General features: G+C 37.9%; 1 protein-coding gene across 1 annotated transcript; it reads right to left on the bottom strand.

Moving 5' to 3' along the window:
- Positions 1-19,403: 19,403 nt before the first annotated feature.
- Positions 19,404-22,333, bottom strand: LOC117293241 (thyrotropin-releasing hormone receptor-like). The gene has a single exon (XM_033775466.1). It carries the CDS (start codon positions 20,973-20,975, stop codon positions 19,833-19,835), a length of 1,143 nt encoding a protein of 380 aa, XP_033631357.1. The 5' UTR covers positions 20,976-22,333; the 3' UTR covers positions 19,404-19,832.
- Positions 22,334-24,226: the final 1,893 nt, after the last annotated feature.

Genomic DNA, 24,226 nt, shown 5'->3' with positions numbered 1-24,226 from the left:
ACGACAAATTTATCAGAATAATAATAATAATAATAATAATAATAATAATAACAATAACAACGACGACGACGATGACGACGTCGTCGTCGTCGTCGTCGTCGTCGTCGTCGTCGTCGTCGTCGTCGTCGTCGTCGTCGTCGTCCTCGTCGTCGTCGTCGTTGTTATTGTTATTATTATTATTATTATTATTATTATTATTATTATTATTATTATCATCTTAGTTGGTCAATTGTTGTCACTGAATGTGTGTTACTTTAAAATATTACGTTGATTTGACAACGGTATGTTTAATCACGACAAATTTATCAGAACTGCTGTTTAAATCTTATAACTCACACTCTGGACATAACGAACAAAATGTCACTCGCAATGCAAATTATATTTCATGATATTATTTTTGTGAAATGTGTATGTATTGGCCGATTACAAAATTATTCGAGCTCCAACCAAAATTGAAATTGACGAGTTTGGAGAAATCAATGTCAATTTGCTACGGGTCATTTGAATCCTAAAAATCAATGAGAACAGCTTCATGTTATTAATATTTTTCACACGCGCTGAACATAATATCATAAAAAAGAGTGTCAACACAAGGTTTAAGCTACTACCTATAACTTCAATACTTGTCATTTGTGGATTTTTTGTTTACAGTGGACCAGGGCTTTTAAGCCTAAAAAGTCATCCATTTTAACAGTGGTGTATTTTACACGGTTGTACAGAAATTCACTGAGTGTTACATTGATTGATGCACAGTCACAACGCGTGACATATCACGATTTATTCAAATTATGACGACTTTATCTCGTATTTCTAATTCAATGCATGGCTGCCCATCTGTAGAGACTTGAGCAGAGCCTTTCCAAATTTGCTTTTTTTTTATTTTTCAGTACCTTATATGAGATGCTATGCGAAATGTTATAGTCCTGTATGTGCTTGCTGTGTCGCGATCCGTTGTCGACAGTTTTGTACTTGTTCTCTGTGAGATGTGAGCAGCATCAACAACTGGCAACGACATCCTCCTTGTTGTACTCCCACGCTACCCCTCATCTTCTCACCATCACCCTTCTCTTCTTCTCTGTGAGATGTGAGAAGCATCAACAACTGGCAACGACATCCTCCTTGTTGTACTCCCACGCTACCCCTCATCTTCTCACCATCACCCTTCTCTTCTTCTTCTCTGTGAGATGTGAGAAGCATCAACACCTGGCAACGACATCCTCCTTGTTGTTCTCCCACGCTACCCTCATCTTCTCACCATCACCCTTCACTTCTTCTTCTCTGTGAGATGTGAGAAGCATCAATACCTGGCAACGACATCCTCCTTGTTGTACTCCCACGCTACCCCTCATCTTCTCACCATCACCCTTCTCTTCTTCTTCTCTGTGAGATGTGAGAAGCATCAACACCTGGCAACGACATCCTCCTTGTTGTACTCCCACGCTACCCCTCATCTTCTCACCATCACCCTTCTCTTCTTGTTCTCTGTGAGATGTGAGAAGCATCAACACCTGGCAACGACATCCTCCTTGTTGTACTCCCACGCTACCCCTCATCTTCTCACCATCACCCTTCTCTTCTTGTTCTCTGTGAGATGTGAGAAGCATCAACACCTGGCAACGACATCCTCCTTGTTGTACTCCCACGCTACCCCTCATCTTCTCACCATCACCCTTCTCTTCTTGTTCTCTGTGAGATGTGAGAAGCATCAACACCTGGCAACGACATCCTCCTTGTTGTTCTCCCACGCTACCCCTAATCTTCTCACAATCACCCTTCTCTTCTCCACTAATGTGCTGAAAACTAACGTGTCAAGTGTCACCATTCATCAAAACGGTTCAGTTCTTCACGTCACTTTCCAAACCACCAAGTTGAGATGAAAAGAAACACTTTTTAACACTTGACTAAAACTTGTTTCCCTTGATTGCACACAACATATTTACCGCAAATGGAAGGCACAATATTATTCACCCAAAACTGTAGCTCTAGCGTTATATGACGCATTATGGTAACTCAAAGACACAAAATATGAAACACAATGTTGCCAAAATACCTCCCCTATATGCTAGAGTTTTTAATAATGTTAGAAAAACAAGTTACACTTAAGAAATGATTTCATGGTATGTTTTTAGACTTGCTTTTTATAAAAACCGGGATTCACGAAGAATTTTGATGTAGCCAAAAATACAAATTCACTGAACCAAAACATTTTGATGACAATACTGGTTATTTATTCGGGCCTACGAACATGGGATGAATTTATTACAAGGGCGTCGATGTCTACTGAAAAGTAGGGGGACGGGCCAGCGTGTCTGAAAAATACATCTTACATTATTTGCACACACTATTTTACATTTAATTTCTAAGTTACACTTGTTCTCTTGTTGTTGTTGACCAGATTTCCAATAATAACATAAAAATATCAATATATGATGGCACATTAACTGCAAAATTTTCGTTTTTAATTTCTTCACAATTATAGTTTTTTTTTTTTTTTTTTTTTTTTTTTTTTTATCTTATAAAAACAAGTAACACTTAAGTGTTTCCATGGTATACTTTAAGACTTGATTTTGATGAAAAAAATGTGATTCAGGAAGAATTTTGATGACAAATATACAATTTCTTTGAACCAAAATATTTTGATCAGAACAGTGGTTATTTATTCGGGCTCTACAAATGAAATGCTAACAATGGGCTGACAAGCCGTGCAGGTCGACAAATACAGATGGCAGGCCTCAAAATAATCCACGGCACCCACAACAATTGCCGTGGTGCCCTGAGGTGCTTGTGCCGTGGTGCCCTTTGCAAAGTTCCAATACAAATTTACATTTTCCTCATAACAGAGCAAAGTTAAAGGCCAAAAATGATCTGGCGACTCTCATATCAAACATTTTGTTAACAATATGTATTTAAACTATTTATATGCAAGAGGTGCGAATATTTGTTTCTATACCTTATAAGTACTTAAAGTTTGGTCATGATAAATGCATTTCTTAAGAGTCCCTACCCTGCCTGTAAGAGTGTACCAAGTGGTGATTCATGGGTTCTCAGATCTTCTTCTAAAAAATTAGAGTGATACATCATCATACCAAACGAATAAATCCAAAACTTTAGTTTGCTGACGCTTTCGGTTTTGGAGTTACCAGTTATCAAAGTTTCGGCCTAAAAGCCCTCGAGAAACGAATAGTACATTCCCTGTAAACACAAAAATGTGCGCCAAGGTCATCCCAACAAGTAAAACATTTTTTAAAACCTCCAGGTGGGCTTATATTAAAACAAAAGTAAAAAAAAAAATTGGGATCTCGTTGGCGCATCATGTTACGCGCACCTGAACCTTTGACGAACAGTGCCCTCATGCCATTTTCAACGCCTCATAACTCAGCGCGCCTATAAGATCCCATGAATTAAACAAGTTCAAATGAAAGAGCTTACATCCCTAAAACAAATTTAAGTGCAAAGTGCGTGGGATCTCGTTGGCGCAGAGAGATAATAGAGGTCAAAGTTCAAATTTTACCAATATATTGCGTTTTCGCACCTCCGTAACTTCGCGCGCCAACAACAAAAAATTGTTCTTATGGCAACAGTTTTCATCTAAAGACAAATGAAAAAAAGAATCTTGGGATCTCTGCAACTTGCATGTCAAAAGATTTTTTGAAAATTTTCTAAAGTATTGTCATTCCACACAATTTGGCCTAAATTGGCACAACATTCACTTTTTTCATCACTGTAAGTATCTGTTCCAACAAGATCCCATCAATGTTTTCTTGTATTTGGTTAAGTTGAGTGTTCCTAAACAGATTTCAATTGAAAAATAATTGGGATCATGTTGGCCCACCAATATAACAAAGGTCAAAGGTCATATGAAACTACACTACTGCCTATTTCGGGCGATTTTGCGTCGTCTAGAAATCCACGCGCCAATATGATCCCATTAAGTTGTCTGCGTTTTATGATTATATAGATTCTCAGCAACATATAAAAAGCAAAAACCAAATGGGATTTGAGTGGCGCTAACAAATATTACAGATCAAAAGTTCACAATACAATCATGCCTATACTTATGCATTGGCTGTGGCAACCGAAAGTGAGAAATATCCTCCAATTTCAAAATGTTGGCAAACCATGAAGGGGATAGGTCTCCAAAACGAATTTTGGTCAAGATATAGAATGGACTTGTTTTTACAAATGGTGTTAGTTTAATGTTGGTTGGTAACTGTTGCCAAGGTCAAAGGTTACAAAGAATATGGGTGTTTTTTATATTTCTGTCACGAGCCAACTTCAGAGCCTTTTCAAGATTTTATTTAATGAACAAGGGCTCTATCCTTTCAGTTTGGGACAGCCACTTATAATATCTAGGCACATGGTTGTCCCAAATTAATTATAGAGCCCTTCCTTATTTGATAAAATGTTGACAGGGCTTCGAAGTTGGTTCTTGACAGAAAATGCATTACAAAACACCATTACATGACGCGCCAACGAGATCCCAAATTGTTTTTTTACTTTTGTTATAAGCCCAACTGGAGGTTTCAAAAAATGTTTTACTTTTTTTGGGATGACCTTGGCGCACGTTTTTGTGTTTACAGGGAATGTACTATTCGTTTCTCGAGGGCTTTTTGGCCCAAACTTTGATAACTGGTAACTCCAAAACCGAAAGCGTCAGCAAACTAAATTTTTTGATTTATTCGTTTGGTATGATGGTGTATCACTCTAATTTTTTGGAAGAAGATCTGCGAACCCATGAATCACCCCCCCCCCTAATTTGGTCCATTCTCACAGGCAGGGACTCTTAACCATTTTCCTATAAGTGATGTAACGTTAACTGCTAGCTGTCAATAACAGAGTATCAGAATATGAATTTTTTCAAATCTACATGAATATGATATGGCACACGTACGGTGCTAGCCTCAGCTCGTCCCTTCCAAATGACATTTTTATCCCCCACTAAAGGCCCAAGGGTAAACACGGAATAAAACGAAACACCCGAGCTTCTGTGAAACATCTTTTCTCGCCCACTTTCAAAGAGTCGGACGCCTTTGAGGTGTGCAGCCTCAACGCACGGAATTTCAAACATTCGTTTAATGCAAATGTTTTTAGCTCCCCGTCCAACTACCTTGCCTTAAGCTAGGCTTTAATTAATGGTACGCATGCACTGACAAAATACTATCCATACATCACACAATATTGGCCACGTGAAGGTTGATTGGAAGAAGTTGATTAGCTTCAGCTCAAGTCTCTAGAGGCAAAACCCTTCCCTTTTAAAAACAAAAGATTTCAACAAAAAAACAATATTAACCAAATTTGGACACTATGTAATAAAGCATAAGATAAACATTTGCGAAAAACAAAAATATGGTTGCTAGGTTCGTCTTGCAATGGTACATAATTACATGTGGAAATTGTTAAAAACCGGTATTCTAACTTGGTGTTACAGGATCCCCAAAAAAACTCAAAAAACTTCATTATATCTGAGGGAGCCGTTTCTCACAATGTTCGTATACTACCAAAAGCTCCACATTGCTTGTTTAAGTGAGTTTTTTTATGCTAACAATACTTTTGAATAATAACCAAAAGTGTCCAGTTTTAATAATTACAAACTTTACTTCAAGTTTATTTTTTTTTAATCCCAGTGAAATAAAACTACATGAACTGTTGCAAAGTATTTTTTTATTTTTTATTGACGAACCCAAAAGAAATATTACATAAATGGTTTTCGCTAACAAAACAGTAAGAACTTCATGCAATCCACCATATACATTAACTAACAAACATGTAGACGTTTGAGATCGATCGGCTATCTGGGTCACGAAAAAATAGTGAAAACCCATTACACATTTTGCATGACATCGATTACACAAAAACGAATAAAAAACGCTCACTGAGCGATAAACTCCAAAAGGGAATTTAGTGTTATTAATTTCTCATCAAATATTTCAAGGTATGTTTTATACTCTCATCATCATTAGACCGTGTAAGTTTTATGTAAATCTTACTTAGACTAGTTTTTCCCATACCAATTCCGTAATGTTCATTCAACATACGCTCAGTCAAGTATGAACTGAACGAGTATGTCAGTCATTTGGTTCAACAACTCGCGAAACGGTTAGTATTGACGTTCGTTTGAATTAACAGAAACACGAGGATTCAATCAAAACAGCCATAAATCACATGAATGAGCAGAATGTATACAGACCCACGAACGTCTACTGAGATAATTAATGACTTTCCCAGAAACACCGTTTGCATAAGACTTGTACGTTTATTTAGGTCACCACGAAAACATAAATAATTTAGGGCCAAAAATGTTTTGAAATCTCAAGTCCATGATACGGGATGTTATTTTGTCAGTAATTCATATACTATTCCAACATGTGTACAACTACTGCACAAGTCACTGTAATAACACACGCCCACATGGATAACAAAAAACAAGTTTTGTTCAGAACTTATAGCACCATGAGCTCATGTTGATCTAATGCAAATCCAGACACGTTTTCAGACCAAACTGAGGCCTGCCATTTTGTCCGGTCACGTACGACCTTTAACACTTTCATGTCAATGCCAATCAACATAGTGCAAACCGATAATGGCGGCATTTTCAAACAGCTCTGTTTCACAACATCTTTTCTTACCTTGCTCACCCCTCTTGCAATTTATTCCAGGCCCTCCAGAGTTGGGTTTTCCTTCCACTTCGTCGGGAACATTTAACTGTTCAAGAAAATATATTCCTGGGGTTTTGGGGCTCATCAGAACATCCGCTGTCGTCATTTTAAAAACGAAGAATTTCGAGAACAACTCCAAACAGACGCACAAGGTTTGAGCAGACGTTATTTTGTGGTTGTTTGGTAATGTTTCACCTATGCGCACCACACACGCGTACAGCACGCGAGTGAAACCGGTCATAACCGGTATTGTTCGGCAACAGGTGGTGCACGCGCCGGGCTAATTTGCATATTTACATTTCTTTTAAGAAAGGAATGTAAGAACGTCTACTGCAAAAGTAAATGGCATCTCCCAAAGAATGTTGTGAGCCTGTAATTTAGGTGATGTATTACCAAAATTTCACTCAAATAGTTGGGAATAGCATAATATTATAACTTATTGTGAGAAGCTTCTGAAACTTCATCTTCTCAACTACCTCATTATTATTAATTTATTTGGTAAACCTATTTCTCGGGGAAGGGGCGTTTCAGGTAATGAAGACACGCGACTGTTTTAACCGATAAACGACTGTTTTATGCTTAATCGAAACTGAACAGTGGGTAAAACCTATATCAGGCCGTGTGGAAAGAAAGTGAAGTGTGCCCCTGGCGGGTATGTAGTTTTGGTTAATTTCATAAAGCTGTTTAGCATAAAACACTGCTGAGCAAATTGTTTTGCTTAGCAAAATGAGTGCGGTACCAGGGCCCAATTTCATAGAGCTGCAAAGCACAAAAATTTGCTTAGCATGAAATTTCTTCCTTAATAAAAACAGGATTGCCAACCAAGTTTTAATTTGTTGCATATTGCTTGTTACTGGCATTCAGCTGTTGTTTGCTTATCCTGAAAATCATGTGTAAATTTGGTTGGCAATCCTGTTTTTATCAAGGAAGAAATGTCATGCTAAGCAAATTTTTGTGCTGAGCAGCTCTATGAAATTGGGCCCAGTGACAGTGTAAACTTTATGGAGTTTTGGCTGGGAACCAGTTTTCTGTTAAGCAATATATTTGTTTCTGTGCTGAGCAATTTTTTCATGCTTCAGAGGTTTTATGAAATTGAGCCCTGGTTCAAATTTCCTTGAGCCACTTTTAAGCGTCACACTAAGTAAGCACAAAAAGTAACTTAATATGACAAAACTGTGTTTCTCAGAATAAGTTTACCAGCTAAACTACCATGTCACCCGTGACTGGCATAATTCCCATTTCCGTTAAGCAGACAACTGTTAAGCAACATTCTCTGCTCAAGCAGCTCTATGACATTAGGCCCTGCAGCCGATTTTACAAAGTGCTAGGATCAATCCTATCTCGATTTAGGACGAGTAACCTGTCCTAACTTAGGATGGGTTCAATGTGTCCTAACGTCTTTGGATACGAAATTTAAAGCCATTGGACACTTTCGGTAAACAGTATTGTCCAAAGGCCCACACTTCGTGTATCACAACTTATATATAAAATAACAAACCTGTGAACATTTAGGCTCGATCGGTCATAGGAGTCGGGAGATAATAACGGGAAAAGCTATTCGCGTTTTTGCACGTTTCGCCGTGTCATGACATGTGTTTACTATAAATCCGTAATTCTCGATGTCGAGAATTGATAATTCTGTCAATGTTTTCTCACAAAGTAAAGCATTTCATGGAATAATATTTCAAGAGAAGTTTTTTACCATTACCTTCTGTGAACCCTGTAAAATATTTGTAAATCTGTGAACTTTTATTTTTTTTTTCTGTTTCGAAAGTGAATGGCTTTAACTCGTCCCAAGTCCTAAGATTAATCCTGATATAGGAAGAGTTTGGTGAAATCAACGGCTGGTCATCTACGAATGCCGGGTGCGGGAGCGTGAATGTTCCGTGGAAGCATACGGGGCTCGGCTTCGAGTCTCCTGCATGACTCAAAGTATCCGCAAGCAAACATTTGCAGGGAACAAGTCGCAAACACTAAACATTACAATGTGTTGTGGCTGTTCACCTGCTTCCACTAAGCAAATATTTTCAGTGCTAAGCAACATTTTGTTCTGTCCTTTGTGTGGGTTTGCGTTGCGGGGGTTGCTAATTGGTAAATTGCCTCATAAAACCTGTTTTCGCTAAGTAATATTTTTTCGTGCTAAGCAATATTTTGCTGTGTCATTTTGAGTGCGTGTGCGTTGCGGGAAGCTGCTGCTTAGGTAAGGCATATCAAATTGCTTCGAGAAAAAAAAAGTGTTTGTGCTAAGCAATATTTGTTTGTGCTAAGCAATATTTTGCTCTGTCCTTTTGTTAGCGTGTGCGTTGCGGAAGCTGCTGCTTAGGTAAGGCATATCAAACTGCTTTGAAAAATTGTAATCTTTTGCGGAGTTTACCCCAGGTATGATACCACCTCTAGCTCTGTTAACCAATCAGGCGATCAGGCAGCACGTTTACAGGTTTTACTATCTGTGCCAAATGTAACGCTGTCGTCGTGCTAAATTTCAAACTCAGGAGAGCTGCTAACTGCATTAGTATTTACATCAATTCGGCGTTGTAACTTGAGCTTGAGTATAGAGGAGCAATAGCATGTATTAATATGGGGTATGCTATATATGGAACAGAATTCATGTATCATATAACAAACTCTTAGAGAGATTCGCTTGGTATTAATGGTCCTTACTGTCAGAGCAATAAACCTTTGCTATACGTGTTGTCATAAACTTGCTGGGACTGCTACTATATGGAGCGTTTCAATATACGAAAATGCAATCAATAAAAGGAATATTATTATGGACTAAAATGACATGGAGACATTTTATGTAGAACGTGTGTCCTGAAAGTGTCTGCAGTGGCGACTGTTTGACTGTGCTGAGAGAGATTTCTTATATAAACGGGCACGTGTTGCTTGCTGACAGTTCGTACCATAATTAAATTCAAACTCGTAGAAGTTTTAAAACATCCACAAATTTGACACTGGACACGTTTGGTAAATGCCAAAGACCAGTATTCTCATTTGTTGTACCTAACATATGCATAAAATAACAAATCTATGAAAACTCGTAGAAGTTTTAAAAAATCCACAAGATTGACTCTAAAGGCACTGTATACATTTCGTCAAAGACCAGCATTATCACTTGGTGCATAAAATAACAACCATGTGAAAATCTGGGCTCTTATTGGTAATTGAATTTGCAAGAAAATAATGAAAGAGGGAACACCCTTGTTGCATTACTTTGTGTGCTATCAGAAGCATAATCATGGCTTCAGCTGAAGTTTTTTTTTATTTGAGTGAGAAACTTATTTCTCAAAAACTACGTTTGTTTGTTTGTTTCATGAGATGATCTTCCCATCAAGGGAACTCGGCAACCTCCCACAAAGGGATTATAAACACCAAGCTGGCAACAACCAATCTCTCTCATACATACATTGGTTTAACGTTAGGCCTACTTCACAGGGAGCCGTTTCTCACAATGTTGTATACTATCAACATATCTCCATTGCTCTTTACCAAGTAATTTGGTATGTTTATCATTATTTTGAGTAATTGCAACTAGTGCACAGTGCCTTTAAATTAAGTCCAGATTGATCGAACGAACTCTTTATTCTTAGAAAACGCCTGCTTAAAAAACAATTATTTTGACCAACTCACCCTATAGGGTGACTAATGAAAAGGGATTTTCTTTGGCTTGGACAGGTTATGATTGTTTTTCCGGCTCTTCCGTTCTGAGTCACTATTTCTCAAATTATTTAATCCAATTAATACACCGTGTCGAGATGTGTCAAAACAACAAAAGTATAATGGCGTCAAACCGGACGTTTTAGTTTTTGAAAAAAACACGCCCAACAAAACAGTTCGTATAATTGAACGAGGTATAGGCCTACAACTGAGCCTTAAAGGCAGTGGACACTATTGGTAATTACTCAAAATAGTTATTAGAATAAAACCTTTCTTGGTGACAAGTAATGGGGAGAGGTTGGTGGTATAAAACATTGTGAGAAACAGCTCCCTCTGAAGTGCCATAGTTTTGGAGAAAGAAGTAATTTTCCACGAACTTGATTTCGAGACCTCAAGTTTAGAACTTGAGGTCTCGAAATCAACCATCTAAACGCACACAACTTCGTGTGACAAGGGTGTTTTCTTCTTTCATTATTATCTCGCAACTTTGATGGCCGATTGAGCTCAAATTTTCACAGGTTTGTTATTTTATGCATGTTTTGAGATACACCAACTGTGAAGGCTAGTCTTTGACAATTACCAATAGTGTCCACTGTCTTTAAAGGGAAGGTACACGTTTGGTAATTACTCAAAACAAATATAAACTTAAAAACTGACTCTGTAACGAGCATTGGAGAGCTGTTGATAGTATAACACATTGTAAGAAATGGCTCCCTCTGAAGTAACGTAGTTTTTAAAAAGAGGTAATTTCTCACCATAATAATAAAACACTTCTAGCTAGAAGTGTTTTATTCCTATCTGAGAGCACACAAATTCGTCCAACATGGATGTTTTTCTCTCATCATTTTCTCACAACTTCGATGACCAACTCCGCTCAAATGTTCACAGGCTTGTTATTTTGTGCTTATGTTGGGATAAACCAAAGACTGGTCTTTGACAATTACCAAACGTGTACTTTCCCTTTAAATAATATTAAACCGATAATCTTTGAAAAGACACAATTAAGGAGAATGGACGAGAAAGTGTAGATTCGTGGTTAGAATGTAAAAGTCGAAGGCGAGTGCATTGTAGTCACGAATCTACACTTCAGAGTCAATTCTCTGACTTAAACTATAGTTAACGAATTCCCCCATTGATTACGTATAAAATTGTAATTATATATAATAATAAAACTTATTAGTCTATGATTTCGTGTACTTTGTCAAACTATTTTGCAAAATATATAGGCATAATTTATATAGCGCTTACAACATTATCGAATACAATGTCAGTTTACTCGGTTAACAATAAATAAATGTGTTAATAAAGTGAATATTTTAACTTATTTTTTTTGTGTAAACTAAAAAATAACATATTAAGTTCAGCTGTGCTTTGCCGCACATCATGTTATCTTTCAGTTTGGAAAGACAGTCATTTTCAAATTGAACTAATTGCTTTAGAGTTTGTAACGAATCGAAAGTTTGAGTGTAGATTCGGTTGAGTCCAGATTCGTAAAAATAATCTACATTGTCATCGATAGAGTGACGTCACAGAAATAGTTGAACGCAATAACCATTTGCTCCTAGATGTTGTCTGCATTACCAATAACCTAGGCCTACATGGTAACAAGAATCAGCAAAGCTGCAGTCAACTGTCTTCAACGATCAGCTCTCAAAGCACAGCTAACCAATTTAATTACCACGCCGGCATAAAACAGGCATCACCATAGCATACAACATAACTGTCGATATACGTTACATTTGACACAGTTAACCTGGAATCTAATCATTTTACGCACCAAAAGCATTGAGAATACGTCCAGATTTTGTTGCCTTTTAAGGCTTTGTCATGTGCTAATTTTAATCGTGACATGAATGTTACACTTGGCATGATATAGAGCTTTATCATGCTGCCTCCGTCTTGGTCATGGTCCTCGTATCCAATTACATTAATGGATGCTAATAAGCATTTTGCAAATAGGAACCAGTCTAATTTGTTGTCCCAACCTCGGTTTGGTAACATTGGTATCAATGGGAGAAATTCAAGATGGCTGCACCATGATAAAGGTATTTTGTGTGGGACATTCGAACAGTGGTTGACTACTACACGTCCGTATACAGTAACTAATGGTGTTAGCGGTTGCTTCGATAAACATAATTTGTTATATTCCATATTTATACACCACACTTTCATTTTAGTTAAATAAGCGTTTTTGTAAGTTATTTTGTTCTTATTCGTACGTTTGTCCGTTTATCTTTGTCTCTGTCTGTGTCCACAGGCTGATTTACTACAAGCCTCAGCTTATTAAATCGGCCTCCATACTTTTCATTTTCTTTGATTGTAAAATAAAAAACCTTAATCTACGATGTCCGCTATTACATGAATGCATTCTGTAATGTTAAGTTTTAGCAGTATGGAAATAAATGCGAGTTTAATTGAATTGAATTGAATATCTCGATTCCAATGTATGCCATTCATCCTGTCTATGTTGATGTAATCCATTAAGATTCATTACGTTTGTAACCTTCACCAATTTAATGCACATTTATTTTGCAATCTTTATCTGCAACCAACCCTACTTAAATTATTTTGCAATCTTTATCTGCAACCAACCCTACTTAATAGGTACGTTAACAAAATGGATATTTTAAATTCCCATCTTTTATACCAACATTCCATTGACATACCATTCTGAATGGAAATTACTGTATCGTCCTCAAAGATAATCACTGTTATGCATTGGGCATTTGTTGCTTTTATATTTGATCCTTGGTTAAGATTGGCTTATTTTGAGTTTTAGTTTGACATAATCCTATTGTTACAATAGACCCCTTGATTTTGTTGAATATGCATGATGTATCCATACGTCAAGGCTAGTGACCCTTGACCTGTTGAGTTTAAGGTAAATAACTTTTCCCAACATGGCGACGTCCAGTCAAGTTCAACGTGTGTCTTTGTCCAGTCATTTGTGTCACCAAACTAAAGTCCAACATTACTATACATCATTGGCCGCCATCTTTGATGACACTTGCACGTGTGAAAAGCTATCATTGGCTGAGAGACGTGCGCAGTGCATACACGAGTGTCATCAAAGATGGCGGTCAATGACGTCATGTACAATTCGTCTATTGGAAGAATGGGCCAATAGCACACAACGTTATAACCACTAAATTACTTCATAAATATACTGTACACTTTCTTTTCTTCTAAAATGTTCAAACATATCAAAGTTCTGTCTGGTCTGGTGTCCAATTTATACAAGTCAAAGATCATGGTGGAATAATATTCTGCTATTTTAAACAGTCCATATTATAGACGATGTGACCTGTGACATCACATGTTTACAAAAGAGCCACAGAGCCTGGACTTCCTGCAGGCACGATTTGTACACAGCTTAATGGAAGAAAATATAAAATCTTATATTTTAAGGTGATTGCACTGTCTAATTCTTATCAACTTTTAATATGATTAAAGGAGGCACATCTCAAAACTTGTTCAGCTTTGACTTTCATAACTCTTGGTTTTATGTTGAAATTATGACACAAAATGTCAACTTTCCCATAGGACCAGTGAGGTACAGTGCCTGCCAGAATACTTCAAGAAAGTACAAGGTCACACTTATTGTAAACAAGGTTCACATGGTCTATAAAACGACACTTCTTGGCACACAGTCCAGCATACAAGTCACAACCAACCACTTAGTTTCTAATGGGTAACAACACAAACGAAGTATGTGCTAGCAACGTCCACAAGAAAATGAATTAAATTATATGCCCGTATAATTTTGAAATTATTTTTGTACATGATTTATATACACCATCTAGCAATTCAAGTACAACACGTGCTAGCCTCCACTATTATTTGTTTAACTCTAAATTTAGAAACATATTTTTTTAATTATCTTCATCATATTATTTAGACCTGTTCGTTTATTAAATGTACACTATAGGTCTACGCTATAAATACACTCAATATACCGATGAATGAGAACAACAAATTTACTCATAGCTAAAATAATCCATTAAGTTGGAGTCTCGGATGGGAGCAAATACCCGGGGAAAACATTTCCTTTGTGCGATGTTTTCTAAAAGGAAATCCCGCCACCTAATTCGAATCCACGGTAATTGCTTTTTTCCCCTAGAAGGGCGGACACGACAAACTATTTGGATTAAATCCAGCAGTCTTAACAAAACGGTCTTCCTTTGAGCAAATTTACACTTATAATTTTATTCATTGTCCGGCGTTCGTGACCCATAAATATCATCATGATATTGCAAAGTAACCTAAATCCATTGACATTTTCAACCCTGACAAAGTCGAGAGAAGGTGAACATGCATAAACGCCCACGAACACCACGCATTGTTACTTCAAAATCTCGACTCCGCCACACCGACAGTACCACGAAGTGATTTGCACATCAGAGCAGATCACGTTTTTCTTGTTCTTTAAAGGCACTTGACACTATAGACCTTTTTCATGGTCCCTCCATCTTGGTCATGTTCTTCTTCCTCCTACCAAATAACAATATTATTGTGTGCTACAAACCATTTTGCAAATAGGAACCAGACTATTTTGTTCGTCCAGCCTCGTTTCGGTTACATTTATATCAATGGAGGAAAAAACAAAGATGGGTGCACGATAAAGGATGTTAAAGGTATTTTGGTATTACTCAAAACATTTGTTATTTAGCATACAAAAAATACTCGGTACCCACGAGTAATAGAGAGCTGTTTATAGTATAAACCATTGTGAGAAACAGCTCCCTCTGACGTAATGTTGTTTTTGAAACAGAGGTAAATTTCTCACTCAAATAATAAAATATCTCAGCTGAAACTAGCCTTTCATTATGCATCTCTGAAAGCACAAAAAGTATTGCAACAAGGTTTTTTCCCGTTCGTTATTCTCTTCTAAATCGATGACCAATTTTGTTTCAGCCCAAATTTTCACAGACTTGTGGTTTTATGCTTTTGAGATACACAAAGTGAGAATACTGGTCTTTGACAATTACCAATAGTGTCCAGTGCCTTTAAAACGTATGCCATTTTGTACTTTTGTATTAACGGCTGTTAACAATGCCTTTGATCATCAGCATGCTGTCACTACAGCTCGTGTCTAATATACCGGTAGTTTTTAATCAAGAGGTACAATGTCATTGTGAACAAACAGGGTAGTGTTAAAAGGAGATACGTGTATGCCATGCATACACAGTAATTGCGTTATTTCCTCTACGTCTGAAGCACATTGAATCAAGGCTATGACCTAAGAATATTGTCATCCGGAAATAAGTACACCGTCATCAATTTTAATTAATAGGTAATAAAACGTGCTGGTAATAATGGTGCATACAAAATGGACCTGCTTGTGATTTAAATATGTTCTGTTTATAGTCTACATGGATCGTTCACTATAGTTGTTAATACTTATAGGCACTGGACACTATTGGTATATTACTCAAAATAATTGCTAGCATAACAATTTAGTTGGTAACAAGCAATGGAGAGCTGTTGATAGTATAAAACATTGTAAGAAACGGCTCCCTCTGAAGTAAAGTGGTTTTCGAGAAAGAGGTAATTTTCCACTAAAAATATGTGAATTTGATTTCGAGACCTCGGAATTAGATTTCGAGGTCCCGAAATGAGGCATCTGAAAGCACACAACTTTGTGTGAAAATTGTGTTTTTTCTTCCATTATTCTCTCGTAACTTCGACGACCAATTGAGTTCAAATTTTCACAGGTTTGTTATTTGTGTGCATAATGTTGAGATATACCAAGTGAGAAGACTAGTCGTTGACAATTATCAAAGGTGTCTAGTGCCTTTAAGCACGAATATAGGCCTGTCGTATACTGAGTACACAATTTCGAAACAAAACCAGACGTCGGTCCAAGTGCAATTGCTCTTAAAACAAACCTTGTATCACATTCTATTTAAAATAGTACAATCTTAAAATAAATATATATCATTTCAATATTGATTTCACTCACTAAATAATAACACTAACCAAATATCCATTAGTAATGAAAGTCTATTTTAAAAACACAATGACAATCCATCGCGTATCTTTGGCTCAAGAATAAATACCTGAAGAGAAGAGCGGAAAGACAGTATACTCCATTAAAAGCATCTTGCCGACGGCTAGAATTAAGCCATAATTGACCGCCATTACCTCGTCCACTCTAACTAAAGAGATTTATACGATACATCAAAGATTGGTTGAGACCTACACTGTGTTTTCACCAGGGAAATCAGCTAAAATACTAAACGTGTCTGCTTTCAATGGTTTCCGTCGCATTGTTGGATTCAGAATAAAATATCAAAATAAGCAACTTGGGCTAAATCTACCCAGGACAGAGTCTGGTACCTATACTGTGAACACTGTCAACGGTAAATATGAATACATTCCAGACTTCGATTAAAATAAGAACTGCACCCATTAATACCGTTTGGCAAATTTACATTCTCAAATCTAACACAAGTCGTCAAATAAGGATGCAGAGTCAAGTCTGATATAGGTCTATTATATAGAGTGGTTAGATTGGGAGTACTTTTGATTTACATCCACTTTGCACAATTAGAGATAGGATAGAATGCACAGGAATACAAACGAAAACTGGAGTGAAGAGACATCATCATAAAGGACAAGAAAGCAAGCTAAATGGAGATGGGCTGGACACGCTGCCCAAAGAAAAGACAATTAGATGACAACAAGATTCAAGAATAATGGATTGGCAACCAAGGACAGGGAAAAGGGAAAGAGGTAAGACAGAGAAGAAGATGGAGAGATGACATCAGGGTATATGCAGGAACAACATGGACTAGAGCTGCAAGACATAGAAACGAATGGCGTCGACATGAGGAGAGCTACATGTTAACACTGGACACTGTTATAAAATAATGGCCGGAATCGTTCCAATCACGTGTACTTTGTATGAGGTCCCTGAGGATAATATCATAGATTAAACCTGTCGCTAATCTTAACCGTCTCTAGACAATTTAAACTTTCTAAGATTGGTACCAAGTAGACGGAATACGTCTAACAAAACTATTGTGCATGTATTACTTTATTAACCAAATACACCCCTATTAACAACATACTCGCATTTCACCAATCTAATACAAGCAGCCGACGACACGTTGAGTTGTTTTTAAGATAACAGGTAACGAAATACTACTATACCGACCGCACTATACTATACTACCAGTAATATCCTACTACTACTAATACTATTCTATCTACTACTAATAATACTAATTCTACTATATTACTTTGTCCTCATTCTGCTACTGCTACTAGTAAAACTTACACTATAACTACAACTACTACACCTCCTTCTATATTTTTACTATTCATACTATAGGCTACTACTATTTTACTACCGCTGCTGCTACTTCTGCTACTATACGGTGGTGACAAACAACTACTTCTATACTACCTTTTACATCAGCTATGCCTAGTATAACTGCTGATGATGCGTCTACTACACTGTTATTACTACAACTACTTTTGCCGACCGCTAACTAATATTATAGTAGCAACTACCCATACTACACTATACACCAGTACTAATATTATATAGTATAGAATAATAACCAATAATAACACAAAGTTATCGTTCAGTTATAACGACAAGAAATCAATGTCTTATTGAACAAGGTTTTTTTCGACAAATAACCGTTTAGCCCAATCAATCCTGAACAAGAAATGTACTGAGATTTAATGTTTAACATTTTGTCTTGTTCCTCATTTGTTTTTTTAATATATATTTTAACGTGGGGTGAAGTGCATTTGCAATATTGTGCACATTTCATTTCACAACATAAAAAAACAAAACAATGAGCAATTTCCCGGTTTGCTATTACCAACAGGGAATATCATAACAGAACAAAGAGCCAGTCTGTCAGATTGACAATCGTTCACTTTTCTTCTTCCACAGTTTTCTTTTCGTAACTTGTTTTAACCATTGTTTTGGTGCTGATGGGAATAGTCACAAACATAGGAAGCGTATTGACGCCATAGGAATAAAAACAATGCTCTCTTAACTTATCGTTTACGTACACGGCAAGAGAAATATTTTTTTATGTGGCGGCAATCAGCTACTGTACGGACATACATAGTGTTATGTGTTTTTTTACTTTACTTCTACCTTTCCGAAACAGAACTTTCATCTTCCAGTATACACATGTAATATCGAGATCAATATTCGAGTATGTCAATCCACACACAGTATGTTAGAGAAGTTGTATTGTTAGATAAGTTATATTTCAGCAGAGTGTGGGTTCGAATCCCCAGCCGTGACACTGTGTCCTTGAGCAAGACACTTAACCATTGCTTTGTCCTTCGGATGGGACGTAAAGCCGTTGGTCCCATGTGTTGTGTAACGCATGTAAAAGAACCCAGTGCACTTATCGAAAAGAGAAGGGGTTCGCCCCGGTGTTCCTGGTTGTGCCTGCTTAATGCGCCGTAGCACCTTGTAAACCCTTATAAGGTGCTAAACAATTGGGTCTCAGAATTCATCACTGCAGTAATAACCTATCTTTCTGAAAGTTTGTATATACTCAGCGCCTTGTTTGGTAGATACGTGCGCTATATAAAAATTCGATATTATTATTATTATAAGTTGTATTTGACAGTTTTCAAAATAAGAGAGGTCACGTAATACGATGTATACGATGTCTGTCCCTTCGTCACTTCGTACCCCAAAATCACACCACAGTCACTTCGTACCCAAGTCACTTGTACCCACATCACTTCGGATCCAAATCACTTCGTACCCAAATTCTTTGTATCCAAGTCACTTCGTACCCAAGTCACATCGTACCCAAGTCACTTCGTACCCAAGTCACTTCGTACCCAAGTCACATCGTACCCAAGTCACTTCGTACCCAAGTTACTTCGTACCCAAGTCACTTCTTACCCAAGTCACTTCGTACCCAAGTTACTTCGTACCCAAGCCACTTCGTACCCAAGTAACTTCGTATCCAAGTCACTTCGTACCCAAGTTACTTCGTACCCAAGCCACTTCGTACCCAAGACACTTCGTACCCAAGACACTTCGTACCCAAGTCACTTCGTACCCAAGACACTTCGTACCCAAGTCACTTCGTACCCAAGTTACTTCGTACCCAAGCCACTTCGTACCCAAGACACTTCGTACCCAAGTCACTTCGTACCCAAGTTACTTCGTACATGGTCAGTTCGTGGATTTACGTTGAATAAATAACTACAATACCATCAACTCATAAAACATAAAGTTATAGACTCCTATTCTCATGTATAACCGTGACTATAAATCGTTTGTTCTAGTACGTTAGTTTGCATTCATGATATCAAATTTGGTATCAATGGTAGCATGTTCTATGTGAACCGTTTCGTAAAGCGTTTTGTGAGATTGCGATATTGTCTACAGGGTAAATAAACAACTTCAGTCATCACATGGGATGTGTTTAAAACCAATTCAGTCACTTTGACACATTTCTAGAAACTAACACCATATAACCACCTCGCTATAAACGTCCCAAACAGCTTGAACATTAATTACGTTTATGAGTCACGATCCCCACGCACTCTACAATTGGCGACAGTCACCGCCGTATTGTCCTTCATTCGGCTTAATGGTATGCTCAACTCGTACCTCACTAAGTCCCGGGATCTTTTCCAACACGAGCAAGCAACTTGCACTGCTTGCCGATACTTAGAGTTCGTAACCCCATAGATGATGGGATTCACGGCAGAATTCGTATACAGAAGCGTCCTGAATACATGAAGCCAAACAACGTCGATATTGCTACCTGTAAACAGGAGCAGAGAAGCGAGTTCAAATGGGAATAGACAAAAGAAGAAAACGCATCCATTGGCCACAAGCATCTTGGTAACCCTGTTCCTTATTCGTTCGTTCACATCCTTGCATCCATACTCGCTGCCTTTCTCCACGATGTGATTGAGTGACATAACAATTCTCACGTACAGGAGGATATTCATTGTCATGGCAACGAAAAAAGGCACAGTTTGGACCAGGTTGGCCACGTAAGTCATCCATTCTTTGATAGGTTTACACATGCCGATCACTTCAGGAAAATCACGGTACAATGGCATGTCAGGCCAGTCGATAAGTACTTGTAGTTCCATGATGCAGTAACTTGGGATGAGTGAACTTGACAGTAAGATTCCAAGCAACCATGCACTAGCGATCCATCGCTTGGTGGTCCCCCTAGTCTGATGGGTACCGGAGTGTGGACGGCAGACGGCATTGAAGCGATGAAAGGACACTAAAGTGACTAGGAATAGACCGGTAAAGTAAGCTGAATCAGCACACAGATCCACTAACACACACCCAACGGTCCCACGAAACATCTGATCATGGAGGAACGGTGTACGGCCATATTGCCATAACTTGTCCCCAACCCCAACGACAAGAAATAAGATATCAGCAATGGCTAGGTGGAATAGGTAGGCATTGACATTGGTCCTCATCCACGACACGCGGTAGACGACATACAGAAATGTCATATTTGTCACCAATCCGAGGATAAGGATACACGGCATGACAAGAGTGACAATGACAATTTCCATATTGTCATATTGCTGGAGTAATGGCTCTTCAAGGAAACGTTCCAAATTCTCCATGAAAGAAGAGTTCATCGGCTCTTGATACGACTCGCTTATGGTAGAGTCCGCAGTAGCCATCTTAGATGAAGTTAATGTCTCTGAACTTTCAATTGAGTCGGTCGTCCTATAAAAACGCACACCGCAGCACGTACACACACTGGGGATGCTATGTCACAGCTAGCAGGAAATATTGAAGATAATTGAAGAGAAAAGTCAATTAAGGATGGGTAGTACTTGGTGACTTTCTAAGGCAGTGATCGCTCATTGGATCAATTTAGTGTTAATTCAAACTGTCATTTGACTTCAAGAGAATCTGGCAATCATGAACTTCATCACACCATGGGTAAATATACTCTTGCAATGTGCATTGCTCTTTGGTAACACATATACAACCCTCGACTGTACAATAACAATGTGTTTGCAAGATAGAGTACAGAACTTACTTTATTATCTGGATCATATCGAAGAGTGAAATCGCTCATCAACAAGTACAGTTGATATTATGAGTTTTATTATTGTTCACTCAGGTGTACATATGAAATCGTAGTAGATCAGCAGGCTCTATAGGCGTACCATGAACTCACTCCCAACTGTGTATGAACTTTAGGCGTAGTTTTTGTTGATCAAGTTGTTGGGGGAAGACGTTGTGACTGACTCACCAGCAATGCGCTCAACAGTCATCCGTTCCGGGCCGCAGTTGCTTTATTTATACCCCACGTTGCAGTGTGACACACCTCAGGCACTGGTCTAGGTTTATAATAAGATGCATTTACCTCTTACTGCTGCTCCTGGATTTTCTTGAAAGTCCCCCGATGCGCGAATAACCGATGAGGTATCGGGAAATCAGTTACTTCGGCTTTTGTGGCCAAGTTCAATCGGAAATACACAAACTGTAAGAGGAGTTGCTCCAAAAACAACAAAACAGAACAAGGTTGCGAAGGAACTCAACAAATCTTAATGTTGAAAACACGCGCATAAAAGACATACGATGTCCCCATGCTCGTAATGAAGACTGAGTTCTTTGTTTTGAGTTAATATCGACCAGGTAATAAAACAAGCGACTACGATCAATGACTACACTGTAACCATGACCGGTCTCTCGTATCATGTAATTGCCGTCAAGGCAATTCTGGTCTTCAAAATAGGAGCATCAGTTTCCAGGTGAGTGCGTCCCGTTAATAGTTTAGGTGTCCTCCCTGCTGCTTGATTGGCGGGAAAACGGACCGGACACTGTAGTCATTGCTTCTCCAGTCGTCTGCTATAAACGCCAGAACTATACTCCACGTTTTATAATAGTTCTTCTGCTAGTCTTCACACATGATGGGTCACTGTCGATGCAACTGAATAACACAGTAACGATAGTTTCAGTTGAGATTCAGCTGTGCAGAAAAACCTGGGCCGTGCTGTATGTGATCAGTGACTAGACCGTACCACCGACTCCGTTGCTCATTACTGAAATTTACTTCACTCTATTATCAGATCACATAGTAAAAAAGACGATGCGGCGACTACGTGGAAATACCGCCCTCTCGTGCTCTAACAATTCAGCTCGGCCGCATTTTGCCGGCACTGCGAAATTGTCACTGTAGTATGTGCTTTTCAACGGGGAAATTTTGTTTTCTAAATCGATTCCAACAAGGGATTCCCTCAAACAAGAATCTGGGTATCAAAAAAGTGTAGAAAAATTGCCACCTGATGTTAGATCACCTCAACAATGTGTTTACATTAAACACTAAATGGAGATACAATTTAAAGTTCCAATGCAGCAGATGCAATAATGTCATTGGAAATAAGCCTCTAATGTAGAGTTGAATACACAACGTTAAATATATATTTCATCATTGACATGCCAACTAGTTCAGAAAATTGGACACGTCGGACGTATGTTTGCATCGTCAACTTGCATTAGATGGGACTGCAACTTCGGTTCAGCCTAATGGGAAATAGAACTTGCCCTTCTTTAATATGTTTAATAGAATTCCTAAGTCATGATTGTCTGGGATGTCTAGAATGATGATTTTATGAATCCCTAAATAGTTCTAAATCTTCAAGGTCTTCCACAGATTGCCGCCTGAGGTAAATAATTGCTATAAATGTTTGGCGATCACAGAAACAGTTGGAGGGGTAATTAACATGGCAAGCATGCTCTTCATAGATCCTGTATGTTTCATTGCTTCAAGGGACTCTTTCAAAAAGCAATGGTTTCCGAAATAGATATGTTTTGAATTGGGAACAAGTATCTGCTTTTCTTTACATATATATAGGTATTAATATTGTGTTGATATGGAGTAAAATGTGAGTAAACATGGTACAAAAAGGAGTCAAACCCAGGACCGCCGAACAAAAAGAGTATCTGCCCCAAAAAACCTTGAGGAACGAAGGAAGCAGCTTCTTGCTTTCTTCTGAGCAATTCTGCAACTGGGTCCCACCGCTAAGGAAAAATATTCACCACAGGAACTTGAGAAACTCAGATGAAATCTCACTACCAGTTTGCAAAACCAAACGGTACCAAAAATAGTCCGATTATGTATATGACCAGTTTATGGAACAAAACCCAATTTTAAAGCAATAATAATAGTTTTCTATATTTGTACCACATCCAGCCATTGTGATCACTTGTTAATGTTGTAAATACAACTACAATCAATGGCCTGCTTTTATCTGATTGATGTTCAGATTTTAATTGGCCTTTTGCTTGTTTTCTTGATTATTACATTTTCAATTCTTGTCTGCTGTTTTGTTGTATTGTCACACCATTTTTGAGTAAAAGTAATTCAATTTCATGTGCAATTTTCAATATGTAAATTTAGGGGAGTAGCTTAACTATTTCATATTACCAATTTGCCTTCTATTTAATTTCAAATTTTTAATTTATGTAAAATTATTGTAATTCAGCCTTTGTGCTGCGAGGACAGTTTTTTAATAAACCATTTTATCTATCTATCATGACGCGCTATGCAACTAAATAATCGCACACCAACCTGTGATTACATTTTACTTATAATCAAAATACACATAACTATTTTATAGCAGCGTGACAAAGTGGACCACTGCATGCTGTTTACATTTCAATTAGACCAGTTAGTTTGTTCGTTTGATTCGCTCCCTGCTACTTTACTGTGGTTGAGATTGACAACGTGCACACAGCCTGTTCGATCCTCAGTCTATTCTTTGATACATGCGTCAGGAGGAATTACTCTAGAACGAAAACCAACAAGTCCGTGTATACAATTAGGGTAAGCAAACAGGTCACGTGGGTTGGATCTATCTATCTATCTATCCCCCTCGTACTCGCTATGCATTGTAATCGGTTTTCTAGTCCATAGGAA

Source organism: Asterias rubens, chromosome 8, assembly GCF_902459465.1.
Source record: "Asterias rubens chromosome 8, eAstRub1.3, whole genome shotgun sequence".
Lineage (NCBI taxonomy): Eukaryota > Metazoa > Echinodermata > Asteroidea > Forcipulatida > Asteriidae > Asterias > Asterias rubens.
The sequence above is the reverse complement of the archived record's forward strand: the minus strand, read 5'-3'. Positions and strand labels throughout refer to the sequence as shown.

Excerpts from the sequence above, each read along its gene's own strand:
- LOC117293241 (XM_033775466.1), bottom strand. The coding sequence starts at position 20,975 with ATGGCTACTGCGGACTCTACCATAAGCGAGTCGTATCAAGAGCCGATG.